The sequence below is a fragment of the Cricetulus griseus genome, chromosome 5, assembly GCF_003668045.3.
Source record: "Cricetulus griseus strain 17A/GY chromosome 5, alternate assembly CriGri-PICRH-1.0, whole genome shotgun sequence".
Taxonomy (NCBI): Eukaryota; Metazoa; Chordata; class Mammalia; order Rodentia; family Cricetidae; genus Cricetulus; species Cricetulus griseus.
In genome coordinates, this window is record NC_048598.1 from 69,981,620 (window position 1) to 69,996,221 (window position 14,602).

The 14,602-nt window shown below is 42.6% G+C and overlaps 1 protein-coding gene across 3 annotated transcripts in view; it reads right to left on the reverse strand.

Annotated features, from left to right (window-relative positions):
• Clasp1 (cytoplasmic linker associated protein 1) overlaps positions 1-14,602 on the reverse strand; it is a 223,879-nt gene that overhangs the window by 58,959 nt on the left and 150,318 nt on the right. For all 3 annotated transcript variants that reach the window (XM_027417839.2, XM_027417836.2, XM_035445987.1), the window contains 5 exons: positions 10,443-10,546; positions 6,133-6,377; positions 4,029-4,092; positions 1,703-1,705; positions 1,294-1,457 (listed from right to left, as the gene is read on the reverse strand). In XM_027417839.2, the coding sequence (XP_027273640.1) occupies positions 1,294-1,457; positions 1,703-1,705; positions 4,029-4,092; positions 6,133-6,377; positions 10,443-10,546 (580 nt within the window). The remainder of the gene's footprint in view (positions 1-1,293; positions 1,458-1,702; positions 1,706-4,028; positions 4,093-6,132; positions 6,378-10,442; positions 10,547-14,602) is intronic.

Consider the following 14,602-nt stretch of genomic DNA (forward strand, 5'->3'; position numbering starts at 1 on the left):
AGGAGGGCAGGACACAAACCTACGGGGCAGTCTGGAATCCTAGTGGCAGACAAAAAAGTGAAGGCCAGAAATCCTGGCAACAATACTAATTGTGACCTTAGGCAAGTCATGGTGGCTTCTGTTTCTCACCAAGAAAATACATTTCATCTCTGAGCTCCTTAGTTATGAAAATCCCATGATACCTGGCGTCTCTCCTAGCATGTAAGATTTGGGTTCTATGAAGGCTACTGCCTCAAAGATCTGTGAGTCTCCCTTTTGCCTCTACCTTCTACCATATCAGTCAGGTCCCCATGAGTGTCTTCTAAGATCATTCACTTCTTTCTAGCCCAGGCATGCTAAGACTCCTTAACTACACATCTGACACCAGGCTTCTGGAGAGCAGCCAGATGGGCTATGAAGACTTGTCATGCTTTCAAACTCTGAGCTGAGAAACTATTTATTTCTGTACATGTGTGCATTAATTATTTCTTATTAATTAGTACTTATTTATTTCTGTACATACACACACACATGCACGCACACGAAGTGCATGTGGAGGCCAGAAGGTCAACATCAGGTGCCATCCTTAGGCACTCCTCATCTTTACTTTTTGAGGCAGGGTCTCTCGCTGATTTGGTTGGACTGACTAATGAGCGAGCCCTAGCACCCTTCTGTCCCTACCTCCCCAGTGCTAGGATTACAGGTGCAAACAGGGTTCTGGAACCTAAACTTAAGTGCTTGTGCATGCCTTTAGTTCCAACTCAGTATAGCCCAGTCCCAGTATAGCCAATTTAGAGATAGTTTATGTTCCCACAAGATTTCTACATCATATATTAATAAATTGCTGAGGCAAATTATATATTAAAAAAGTATTAAAATCTAAAACCTGCTGGGCTGTGGTGGTACACACCTTTAATCCCAGTACTCGGGAGGCAGAGGCACGCAGAGCTCTGTGAGTTCGAGGCCAGCCTGGTCTACAAGAGCTAGTTTCAAGGCAGCCCCCAAAGAAAGCTACAGTGAGAAACCATGTCTTGAAAAACAAAACAAAACAAAACAAAACAAAACAAAACAAAAACAAAACAAAAACTAAAACCTACAGAAAGATGTAAGCAAATATTTTAGAAAAGGGATTGTTTTTTAAAGTTCTATATATTCTATAGGCACTCATAAAATATCGATAACTTGGAGATGACATGGCACTCTTATCTCCTGGACTGGTGAGATATGTCAACCAAAGTATGAGAAACAAGCAAAGACTAAAACCATGGCTAAGATTCCACCAGCAGCACCAAGGGCAAACCCCTGAGTGCTTACCTGGTGACATCCAGTGCCTTTTGAACTTTCGCCTGCACAGATCCAAGTAAGTCTGCTCCCATTTTCTTAAGTAACTGTGTGAGAAGGACGAAAAGCCAGTCTTGCAAGTCATCCTTATGAATGATTATAAAGTCCACGAGGGTCTCCAAAAACATACTGAAAACCTGCACCAAGAGAAAACCAAGCACATCACACCCTGCATTCAGGATCTCTTCCACAGCCCAAGGACACTGCAAACCAGGATACTAGGCTGCCTGTGCTGGCTTTGCCCAGTCTTGTCACTTAGGTTAACAATGTTTGCTGCTCTCGTCATCAGAGATGAATGCACAGCAGAATTGGGATGGAGGTGTGGGGGTATGGTTGGGATTGTGGGGGTGTGGGTAGGGGTGTGGGGGTGGTTGACACTTACTCTCTGTTGTGAATTCCACCGCACACCAGGCCATGCAACAAAACAAATTCCATGTTAGTCCACAGCAAAGGAATACCAGTTTCATGCAGTTTCTTTTAAGAATTCTGAAAAAGCTACAAACTGATAAAACTCTTCTCCCTCAATGTAAACCTGTAACTGTCAGTACAAAGAGAAATTAACTATTTAGAGTTTAATCCTGGAGGGTTTTCTGAGAGAGAGAGAGAGAGAGAGAGAGAGAGAGAGAGAGAGAGAAAGAGAGAGACAGAGACGGGGTGGTGGTGTTTTGTTCTGATTTTATACTAGTCTGACTCAAGCCCTAGCATTCAACACATTACTACAGGATGTAAAGGGTAGAAGCCCTACTCAGGTTTCTGCAACCATTGACTTTTGTCAAGGAGTTTGACGTGCGCCAATTTCAGATGTTATGAAGGTGTTATCGGAGGAGCTACTAACAACTCCTGTTAATTCTCACGCCACCATGAGGTTACTGCTCCTACCTGAAGTAAAACAGTGAACGGTGCAGTATCCCTAAGCCTGTTTCAGGGAAGGAAGTGGCACTGACTCCCCAACCCCAGTGCTGTGCTGGGACACCCATCCCACACCTCCTCAATCATATCACAGCAACTATTCACCACCAGGGGTCTCCAGTGATAGCTCAGGGAAAAAAAAGTCAGTGAGCTCTGAGAGGTGGGATCCCTAGCTTGGCTAATAAATATGAACTAAACTGACACCTCCAACTCACTGGACAAGAGCCTTCTGATGGCAACAAATTTCCTTCTTTATCCTCACATTCTGCTTCTGAATCAGCAATCTAGAGGTAACGGGTAACAAAAAGTTCATCAATGTGAAACCATCTATCATAATATCCCTTATGGTATAACTCTTACCAGTTACAGCATGCTTATGCTTTAAATTGTATTGCTCTTAATACCTCCACAGAGAACAATCTTGAGGATCAGATCTTTGGTTATCTATGTAGCTTTTAAACTCAGTCTTTTGGGGACTTTAAAGTTAATGCTTTTGATGCTGTCCTTTCTGGAAGGCCTTCACAGACAGGCTTCATAGCTGATACAGTGAAGAGCTGTTGCAGGAACAAGCAGGAGAAGTAACCTGTGTTTGGTCCCTGTGCTTTTGTGAGTGCCTCCAGGGCAAGGGGCTTGCTTGTTTTTCCATATCCCTAGCTCATGGCAGGAATTCAGGAAAGAAATAGTGAATGGATGGGTAGTGAGTGGGTACATGGGTGGATGGATGGAGGTGGATGGGTGAATGAATAGGTGCGTGAGTGGGTAGATGGATGGATAGATGGACAGTAGGTGGACGGATGGATAGGCAGAAGGATAGATGGGTGAATGGATGAACTGATGGGGGGGGTGAATATTTAAATAGACAGGTGGGTGGATGGATATTTAGTACTTCAAGGACAATTTCTATGAGGAAGCAAGGACAGGACAGAAGAAAGAAAAGCAATTTGCTGGACAATCTGGCTACCACAGTTTGTTTTTTTTTTTCCCTCCCAGTATGACTTGGAAGAGACCATCTTTACTAGGAAACTGTAGTGCAATCCTGTCCCAAATGAATTTAGGTCCTATTCATTTCCACACTCTAATATCTATCCTGTGTTTACCCTTTAACTACCTGTTGTCATCATTTCTCCATTTTCTCACTCTTCCAGCATCAATAGCCCTAACTAGCCTCTTCCCTAACAACAGTATTTACTTAAAATACTGTTAGATCCCAGGAACTTTTATAAAGAGGCCCCTTTCAGCACTACTCCTGGAAAGGACTTCATTCCACCCTCTGTATAGTTTCTCCTCAGCAGTCCTCAAGCTTGGTGTTCATTGTCTTCCTGAAGGCAGCGGACCACCTAGGAGAACTCTATCCAGCAAGCTCTAGGGAACAGCCAGATTCCATTGGGGGGGGGGGTGCAGCGCTGAACTTGGTTTTCCAATAAAGGAAACAAATAAATACTTCTATTTTTCTGTCTTATCCTATGAATACAAATTCTACATGAGATACCAAAGTAATCATATACATTTCCAAAACTAACATTTTTCAAATGTACTATATTATATTCTAGAACCTAGCACACAGTTTGGCTAAAAGGAGACAGTCAAATAGGTGACTGAATAAAAGATTCCATCTGATTCCTTTCATGACACTCCTTATTTGAGGCACACTTAATGTGAAATTGATGGCCATGTAAGTTCCCAAGGATTGCACTTAGGAAGATGTTAATGAAGACTATTGGGGAATTCTCTCTCAGTTCAGGGGTATATTATATAGTTTGCACAGGCATGCAGATGGAACATACATAAGGCCTGGTTACCTTGCTGTGAGGATCAGCAAACATTCGGGTGAAAATCTCACACAATCTCTTCAATTCTACACGACTAGAGGAAAAAAAGTGGAAATAAATGAGTTTAAAATGTAATATCACCAGTGCAACTAGTCAGAGCTTTGCTTAGAAAAACTCTTTACCTTATCTTTAGTTAAATAAAACAACAACAAACCTATTTCAGATGAATTATCTAATTTGTGATGAAATTGAGATTCTAAAAGCCACAGTCTTTGACTTATTTTAAGATGAGGAAACAGATTTGATTGCCATCTGCTCATTGCCACCCTGAAGTGGACAGATGAGTCAAGTCCCCTTACTTCAGCCTAGGTCTGTGCCAGGCTTACTTTGTCTGTCTGTCTGTCTGTCTGTCTGTCTGTCTGTCTCTCTCTCTCTCTCTCTCTCTCTCTCTCTCTCTCTCTCTCTCTGTGTGTTGTGTGTGTGTGTGTGTGTGTGTGTGTAGATCACAGGACAACCTGTGGGAGAAAGTTCAGTTTTCTCCTCCTACCACGTGGGGCCCACAGATTGAACGCAGGTTGTCAGGCTTGGCAGTAGCCACTTTATCCACTGAGCCATCATCTCACTGGGCCACAGACTTGCACTCTTACCACGTACAGTGGCATCTTTGTGCCTTCTTTTCAGCTGGGAACTGAGGATAAGCACTATGCCACAGTTCTGAGGAGAGTACAAGACAACAGTTAACACTGGGACCAAGAAAAGCCTCAGTGCTGACTGGTGTCCTCTGCCTTTTCTCATCCCAGCAGCGTATGCGAGTCCCCTTTTCACATCAAGGTCGGGAAGAAAGATTCTTTCTTCCTGTCACCCTGGGACAATACACCTTCACACATCTGAGATACAGATGCCTCAACAATCCTTCAGTAACCTAGAGGTGCTAGCAGATTCACAAGGACCATCTGGGTGTACCTAGTAAACACCAAAAATCTAGAAAGTGGACTAGTCAACAAGACCAAACAGAGCTTCAAGAACAACCATGACAAATCACATCCACGTTGTGTTTGACAAATCACAAGGGTGTCTGTGTTTCAGAAGGATGGGATGAACCTCTCATATCACCTTCATGGGCAGAATGGGCTAATGGGAGCGAGGGTGAATATGGTGTGTATAGGCAGACTGGACAGCCAAACAGGTATGAACCACACGGGGCCCAGAAGGGTCCTCCATCCACAGCCACAAACCCATTTAGGCTCACAAATTTAAAAAAAGAAAAAATGCCCTTCTCTGCAGCTAATACTCAAAAATTGTAATACAGTGTGTTCATGGCTTCCACACTCTTCACTCACATCTGCTTAGCAGATTGGTCTTAAAACCAAGGACATATTAACAGCTTGATTAGTGAACAGAATGTATCATCCTCTCTCCTTCCCCCAATCCTTTTTTTTTCCCCCTTTTATTTTGGGGAAGCATGGAGACAAGATATCACTCTGTAGTCCAAACTGGCCCCAAACTAACAGGGGTTCCTTCTGCTTCAGATTCGCAAGCACTGAGACTCCAGGCATAGACTACCCCATACCTAGCTATCTTTCTATTATTTCATGAGTTACAAAATAATGGCATGCCGATGGCAGCTTAGGTGTGATGAAATGTGATATAATGCACACTCTTTTGGTATGTGTAATACTTGCTTATTTGAAAACTTTATGAAATATCAAAAGAAATCACAAGAAATAATCACTGTAAAGCTAACGTGCTGCTTCTACTGGGGAGTGCTCTATTTCACCTTGGGCTTGCTGGGCACAAGTCTAAGCTGTACACATGAGCAGTATGAGTTCACAGATGCTGCACTTCATCCTGGAGCCTGGAAAGGAGCAAAGCCCTAGCAATGTGCAGCTGCTCTCTGGGCCTGACTCCTCAGAAGCATCATCTAGTGGACAGATGTGCTCCTTACAGGAACCAAATGCCTTAGCAGCCTAACAGATTACAGAGAATTTGCTAGGTGTGGCAAGCACTATGTCTTCCCATTGTTAGCACCCAGTGACTAGACTTTACAAAGACTCTGTAATGGCAGACTCCCTCAAAGCCCCCATGAATCTAACAGAGGACTGGGATGTAGCTCATGGCAGTGTCTTGTCCTCACCTCAGTGTTCTTTGGCTCTTCAGTAAGTTCTGTAGGCCCAGGAGCCCCTCTTTCCTTTCCGACCAGTTGGAACTAGCACAGTGGTTGAGAACTTCTGCTACATCCTCAGTCTGCCGCAGATAATGGGGAATGCCACCATTCCTGGAGCCGTATGAGCGCTCAGAACACACACTGGAGGCGTCACTGTTGGCATCATCGTCAGAGTACATTCCATAGGGCTCGTACCTCCTCCTCACAGGCTTCTTCTGAAATGTCCCAGGAGGGGCGGGGTAAGGAAGAAGGAGAAAGGTGAACCTTTCACAAGTCATTTACTAAAAGCTACAGTGCAGAATTAAATGTAAACACACACACACACATTTTCTATGCTTACAGATTAGGGAATTGTCAAGATAGTGATATAAGTGACATGTTGTACATCTTGTTGAGGGAGGAAAAAAATGTTTTGTAGAAAGTGTGTGTATGTGCATGGGTGGCTAGGAGGATTTTCAGCAAGATGGTCTTGGGTTCCAATCCTGATATCACTGCTGTACAACTGTGTCATTTTCTGCCTCAGTGAATCCTCTCAAGGAGGGTAACCATTATGTTTGCCTCACCAGACTACCGTGAGGGTTTATAGGACTCTCAAGGATGAAGTACTGATACACTGTGGACGTGTGCACATGCTCAGTCCCTCCAGAGCCCAGAGAAATCTACCTTAAGCATGGGCTGTGGACGGATGCCCTTGGCTTGAACAATCATGCTTTCTTTTAAGAAGTTTGCAGTTGAAATGTCAGTGGTAGAAGTATTCTATACAGAAGGGTCCCATACTGTGTGAGCCATTTTAGTTAACAACATCATTTGGTTTTATAATGCAAATAGGCTGCTTCTTCTTCTTCTTCTTCTTCTTCTTCTTCTTCTTCTTCTTCTTCTTCTTCTTCTTCTTCTTCTTCTTCTTCTTCTTCAAAGATTTATTTATTTATTTATTTATTATGTGTACAGTGTTCTGCCTGCATGTATGACTGCATGCCAGAAGAGGGCACCAGATCTCATTACGGATGGTTGTGAGCCACCATGTGGTTTCTGGGAATTGAACTCAGGACCTCTGGAAGAGCAGCCAGTCCTCTTAACCTCTGAGCCAACTCTCCAGCCCAATAGGCTTCTTTTTAAAATAGACTACAATTCCCTTCATTAATGTCTCATACCCTGAACATAATAGAGTGTGTTAAACCCATATATAGTAAAACAGTACAATAAGTTGGCATATACAATGTTTCCTAAATGCAGTTACTGACTCTAGCTACACAGATAGTCCTAATTTTCAAATAATTTAATTATTTTGAATACCAGCTTGTTCTCGACTATACTGCCTCCTGTCCCAGCAAAATCATTCATAGCACCCCTTGTTTTTACCTTTGAAAATATTTTTGATTTAGATAATAAACTATATGATTTACACTTACATATAAGACAGATTCCTAAAATTAGAAAAAAAAGTTGGCTGACAGATCTATTCATGAAATTATGATAAAATAGACACAAAATGAGTTAAATAAAATGAAACAAAGGAGAGGGAATAGAGAGTGATGTTAAAAAACAAAAACAAAAAACCAGAAGTATGTGAAAGTTGACTGACCCCATCGAAAGTAAAGACAGCAAATCAGAATGCTTACCGGAAACATGTGAGACCAGAATGTCTAACTACAACTACTACATTTTGTGCTGTTTTCAACTAAATTCTAAAAGAAATATACTTGCAACAGAAAAAAAAAAGTTGTAAACAAAAGTGAAAGCACGGGTACCTTGCTCCTGGCGTCTCCTAACAGCTGTAGGCAGGAAAGTATTGGAGGACGGGGAAAAAGCATAGAGAATTATGTCAGAAGCATATGTGGGGATTGTTCTGGCAACAAAAGTGTACAGCAAACATCTCTTAGCAAACTAAAACACAGGTCAGCAAGCGGTTTGTCTGGGGAGATCATAGCAGACTGCTTCCCGAATAGCATTTCCTAGTCCTGCCCCTCTCCCCTGACTCTCTGGTTCACAGCAGAATTCCCACTGAGACTTCCACACCCAGGAGGTACCTCTCTAAGTCTCTGTTTATTTGTTATTTGTTTCTATGAGAGCTTCTGCCTACCCCAGGGGCTTCCATTCTGTAGGCAAGGATTCCCTACCATTCCGGCACTTTCCCCTTCGGAAGCAGGTCACTCGGAGAGACCAGACAGAGTGGACAAAGGAGCAAGGGCAGCTTGGTCAGACTGGCACTGGGGCTCAGAGGAAAGCTCAAAGCATTAGCAAAGGTCTGAAATATCTAGCCCCACTTTGCCTTCTAGAACTTTGCACACGGTCCCTTATGTGGGCTTTAAACAACTAAGAAAATCTTCTGCTTTAACTGGAAGTCCCTCTTAGCTGAGGTTCAGCTCCATTGTTTCCCAGCCCCTGACCACCACTTCCTAGGGTCTCTGAATATATAATAAAAGGCAGACTCAGAATGCTTTGACTAGGAAAGAGAAAGCCTCACTGGATTCTGTTCCCGCTCTTGACTCTTAGGTTACAACCATGGTTCAAACAGTACTGTGCACTCTAATATCTGCCAGGAAAAAGTCCTTCTGTGCTTAGGCTGATGAATAGAGCAGTCCAGGCTGGCTGACTACCAGGAAAGCCTTCTGAGAGCCTCCAACAGCTTGCTCACAGATACACATTAAAGAAAGCAGCTGACTGAGCAAGAACAAACAAGGCAGAGATGCAAAGGGATGGAAGTGGGATTCACAGCAGCCACAGACCATAAAGCGATGATCAGGTGGCACCAGCTAAACTCAAAACCGCAGTTTTGAAAGGCAGTGTTTTGTGTGTGTTCTTTTCCGAACAAGAGAATAAATCCTGAAACAGCAGAGGGCAGGGCGCCTATGAGACCATTCTGAAGACACCTATTTCAAATGCTGAGCATGTGAAGCGGGTGCAGAAGGCTGTTCCTAGCGGGGAGGCAAGTTCGCCACAAGCTGATTCTACAGAATGTTCGCTGTGCCACAGACTAAAGAGTCATGAGCATTTGGTTTTTTTTTTTTTAATGTAATATGCAAAATTCCCTCCACTACTGCTTTAGATATTTAGAGACCAAAGCTTAACATTTAGGAACATTTTCATGTGTATTCATGCAAAATGCATGCGTGTGTATGTTTGTGTGTATGTGTGAGTGAGAGAGAAAGACAGAGAGCGAAAGAAGTGGGGGCCAACCTGAGATACCATTCTTCGAGATGCTATTTACCTTGTTTGTGAGACAGGATCTCACTTACTTCTGAGCTCCTGGACTCAGCCCATCTCCATCTCTCTGGTGCAGCAATGATAAGGGTACATCACCACACACAGCTTTATATGTGGATTCTGGGGATTAAACTTGGGTCCCTGTGCTTGCAGGACAAGTACTGTATTGACTGAGCCATCTCCCCAACCTAGGCCATTTTTCTCAAATACTGAATTGATCCATTTTGGGGGGCGGGGGAATCTAAGTCAGAATCACATAACAGAATAAATACAACTTTCAGGTCTTAAAAGTTTATCGTCTATGGTTATAATCATGAATGTAGACTGTGCTGTCAAAGCTCATAAAGCAATGGAGGCAACAGGATGGAAAACAGGAAATACTGTGGGAAAAGCAGCTATGGTATACAGAAACAAAAGAGAGAGCTTGATGACATATGGGAAGCCCAATGCCATCAAAATTTCCTGAGTGCCAAGGAGCATTCATGGGTCAAGCTCTTGATGCTGCTATTTCCTGAAGGCTGACTTCACTGTGTGTTGCAAAGAGGCAAAAGTGTGAGAAAGAAAACAATAATAACTTTACATAACTTCTCTCTTTTTCTCCTGTGTATATATGTGTGGATATGAGCATGTCAATGTGTGTGTGTGTGTGTGTGTGTGTGTGTGTGTGTGTGTGTGTGTGTGTATGTATGTATGTGCTCACTCGCGCGCACGCATGGGGCAGGCTGAGAGGACGTCAAGTCTTCCTTGATCACAACCCTCTCATGCAAACCCACAGACTGCCAACATGTAATTGAGCTGGCCAGGTTTCTCAGAGGATGCCATTCTGGCCCTGGAATGCTGGGACTACAGGCAGGCCACCCCTGAACCTGGTATCCACGTGGGTCCTGGGATCTGAACTCTGGTCCTCACCTTTGCAAGTGCTTTATTTAATGGTTGAGCCATCACCCCAGTCCTATTCACACACCTTTTGAAGAGTGCAAAAGATAATTTAGTCCCCCGATTTGAGGGCAATTTTGTATTAAGGTAGAAAAACACGTTTGAGCAACTGCGAACTCCATCCTTCCTGTGCCTCTTACCAGCGCGTCAGCCACTGCAGCTTCTAGGTCTGTGCTGGTGCTCAGTACTCGCATGGCATTCACGGAACCAGGGATTCTTCCTGACTGGCCCAGCCCAAACCGATCTATTTAAAGACAAAAGCAGAACATGTGTCAGTCTACACATAGCTTCTTAGTTCTCTATAAGGGTTCCTGCCTCCTTCCACTAAGACAGAGACATGAAAACTCCCTAGCCGGTGTGAACTGCACTGGACGCGTCTGCAGCATCACATGTAACACTGACATGTCACTGCAAGAGCTTTTCCTTCCTTCCTTCCTTCCTTCCTTCCTTCCTTCCTTCCTTCATTTATTTATTTTGAAAGTGGAGCCTGTTCTGGACATTCTGTTACTGAAAAGGCCTGGGATGGAAGATAAGAGAACTTGAAGGGAAGAGGTTCTGGGTTGACTCTTTTACTCTATTTAGTTTTCCTTCTAGAGGCAAGTGCCGTTAATGGTTACTTAGCTTAAGCAAGCTTTGTGGTTTGGAAAATAAGATCTAAGATCTAAGGCAAAGTGATGGAAAAAGTTAAGATTTGAAATAAATTATTAAATTGATCTTGGTACAAATTTTCCTTAGTGTTATTATTATTTAAAGATCAACTTACTAAAAAAAATTACCTAATGATCACCGTAAGAATCTAGTGCTTTCTTTTCAGAACATCAATCATTTAGATATCACCAGTTTAAATGTTACCTGGGTTCCTTCAAGGATTTTTGAATGACAAACTTTATATAGATAAGGCAGAAGGAATCCAAAAACTCAGGATGATTGTTAGCAATTTAAGCAATTACTCTAAAGTTCTTTTAAAAAGTTAGTTTTATTTATTTGTGTGTCTGTGTGAGTGTATGTCACACGTGTGCTAAGAGGCCAGAAAAGGGCACCAGACACCCTGGAGCTGGAATTAAAGGCACTTATGAGCTGAGTAACACAGGCGCTGGCAACTCAACATGGGTTCTCTGGAGAAGCAGTAAGCGCTCTTACCCACACAGCCACCTATCCAGCTGCCTAAGGCTATTCTTCATCAAGGTAAATGAACTTACTTCTTCAAGTCCCATGAAGTCAACCAACCAGCTTTCCTTAAAAAGTGTGAAGACTAAAACTACAGCAGGAGAAAGTCCATGGAAATTATACATTCCAGGGAGGGTTCATCAGCTACTGATGAAAAGTTTACTCATTAAAATTCTAATGCATAGAAACCTCTAGAAGAAAAAAAATGTGAAGATAAAAAACATTTTGAGGGTCTGGAGAGATGTGGCTCAGAGGTTAAGAGCATTGACTGCTCTTCCAGAGTTCCTGAGTTCATTTCCCAGCACCCACATGGTGGCTCACAACCATCCGTTATGAGATCTGGTGCCCTCTTCTGGTGTGCAGATATACATAGAAGCAGAATGTTGTATACCTAACAAATAAATAAAATCTTAAAAAAAACATTTTGAATATTTAGACAAGGAAAAATAAACCTCTGCCTTAGACACACTTTAGCAATACAGCATTTAAAATAAGATATTGTATTTATTTCTTTAGGGATTGATCATTCTATTGAAATTAATTTTAATTTATTTATTATTATGTGAGGAGGGGCTATGATACTCAATGGAAGTCAGAGGACAACTTGCAGGAGTCAGTTCTCTTTTTCCATTGTGTGGGTACCAGATATGCAATTCAGGTTGTCAGGCTTGGTGGCAAGCCTTTGCCTGCTGAGCCATCTTGCTGGGCCCTAGGAATTGACTTGCTTATGAAATGATATATTTAAACATTTGGACAGGGAATGAAACATCATCTGCAAAATTAGTGAACTTTAAAATGAAGCATTATTTAGCTTTTTAAAAATACCACTTTCAAAACAGTTTACCCTTCTACTACCACAGGCAGGGAAAATAATTTACATACTGCCAGTTAATAGACTCATACACAGTCACAAAATTTTTAATAAAGAAACAAAAACTGTATGTCATACTATCCCCTTTTTTAATGCACTGCTGATGATGACAAATGCCATCTTATTCCATTAGGCTTTGGTGGTGAGTTACTGTTACTATATGAACTACAAAGACCATGGACAGTCAACTCATACCTACATATGTATGCTCATTTGTTAGAACGTGAAGCAGGGATAGAATTGAGAGTTATATGCATGCTGTTTTGTAAGTAATTTTGGTTCAAGTATTTTTTTTCCATTAAAAAAGGGTAGATAGCAGGGGATTTATGAGTAACGAAATGAGTAATTCAGTTAAAAGCCATTTAAAAGTTACCCAGCATACACATAAAGTCTTAAAAACAAACAAAAATAAAAAACAAAATAAAACAAAACAAACAAACAAACAAAAAAAACACAAGTAGATTTCATGCCAGCAATTCTTATTCCAGGGATAATATTGGATCTTTTCAGACAGAAAATTAAAACTTTTTAAGAATAAAGCAAAGATTCAGTGCTTCCCAGATGCATATAGCTTTGCCACTCACAGCAATTGTCGGTCATCTGATAAAGTAGACAATGTGACCTGTGGATCTGAAGGGGACATGCTTGTCTAGATCTAAGTAGAATGACAGGCTTTTTGTTTTCATCAGGCAAAAACCCTGTGGTCCATGCTCACTGTTCCAACATTGTGATAAAGCTGTTTTCCAAAGGATTGATACAGAGGACTGCATCCTCAGCCTGGCCCCTAATCCTTAAGGGAACACATTTGATCAAAGCCTACATGGTGAAAACATGCAGCTGGCTTCATTTAGAAGGCTGAAAGGGCAAGTGATTCACATTCACTTGATAAACAGGTAAGCATTGGCACTGTTAACAGTACGTGAATTAGTAGAGCATGCTGACTCCATTGAGAAACTAGCCATTAGGGGCTGTTAGTGTATGACAATGACGCCAGTTAAGGTGACATATGGATGCATCTTTAGACACTCACTCTTTACTCCTATGAGCAGTGGGTTTTGCTTAAGTGAAGCTGAGACAGGTTTGGAGTTCACAGGCAATGAGATTAACCTCTTGCCTCTTCATGGCCTGGATCCTGACCCTGCTTTTCTATAAAGCTTTCTGGGCAATATATTTATTTTCATATTGTGACATTATGTATGCTGTAATCTGAGGTGTGTGAAACTGGTACCTGACACTAACATGGCTAATTTAGCATCTGGCAGTACACTGCTGCTGGATGGGAGGCCTAGTGACACCTACTTAAGGTTGTTCTTTTCCTGGGAGGGGGGTTTGAGGAAGGAAAAAGTACTTCCCTGATTTTTGTTTTGATGTAGATATGAATGCTAGAGAAACAATGCCAAACAGGTGACCAAGCATCAAGCCTATGAACAGAACCATAAACATTCAACAACTCAAAAAAAGAACAACACAGGAAGGTGGACATGAGGTGCACACATGCCAAGCGCTAGCTGACACAATGACAACAAAGGCTGGCATGGGGGTGGGAGGATGGATGGAGAAGCCGAGTCATGCAGTTAGCACTTGTTCACCTGACTGCCCAACAGATTCAGCAGTGGAGAGAGCACTAGTGGACCTGGAATGACGTCGAGAGGCTGCAGGTAAAAGGAACGGCAACACCCACAGGGTTAACACACAAGTACCAGAGGTAATGCAGGGGCTGCTACCACCAAGGCCGCGTTTCTCATGAAGAAATGGTGCTGGGTATGAATGGACAGCAGGACTGACCCCACACTGCATGATGGCCACTGGCCTCACACAGCTCTTACACACACAGGCATGACATAGGCACTCGTTACAGTGCTACTTTATACTAAGGACGCACTGACGGACTCAGACTCCAGGTTTAGATTCACACACGAAGCTTCCACCAGCCGTCATGGAAATAAGCCACATGAAGAACATTAGGGGTCAGAGCACCATCTGAACCCAGGGTGGACAGCGAGAGGATGGAGTATCAACTGGGCTTACGAGATGGGTCACTGGTATGTGATGCATATGCCACCATGCACCAAAAACAAAAGCAGAGAGGTTCCCTAATGTTATCTCAACAGAAATTCATGGATAACAAGGGGGCTCAAACACCTACAATCTACCCAGTGGGAAGGCTTAGTGTCTACTGCACAGCTACCCTCGTTATTAATGTACTTGTCTAACTATTGGGCATCCACAGGCAGTGAGTGTGGAGGCCATCCTTGGAGATGG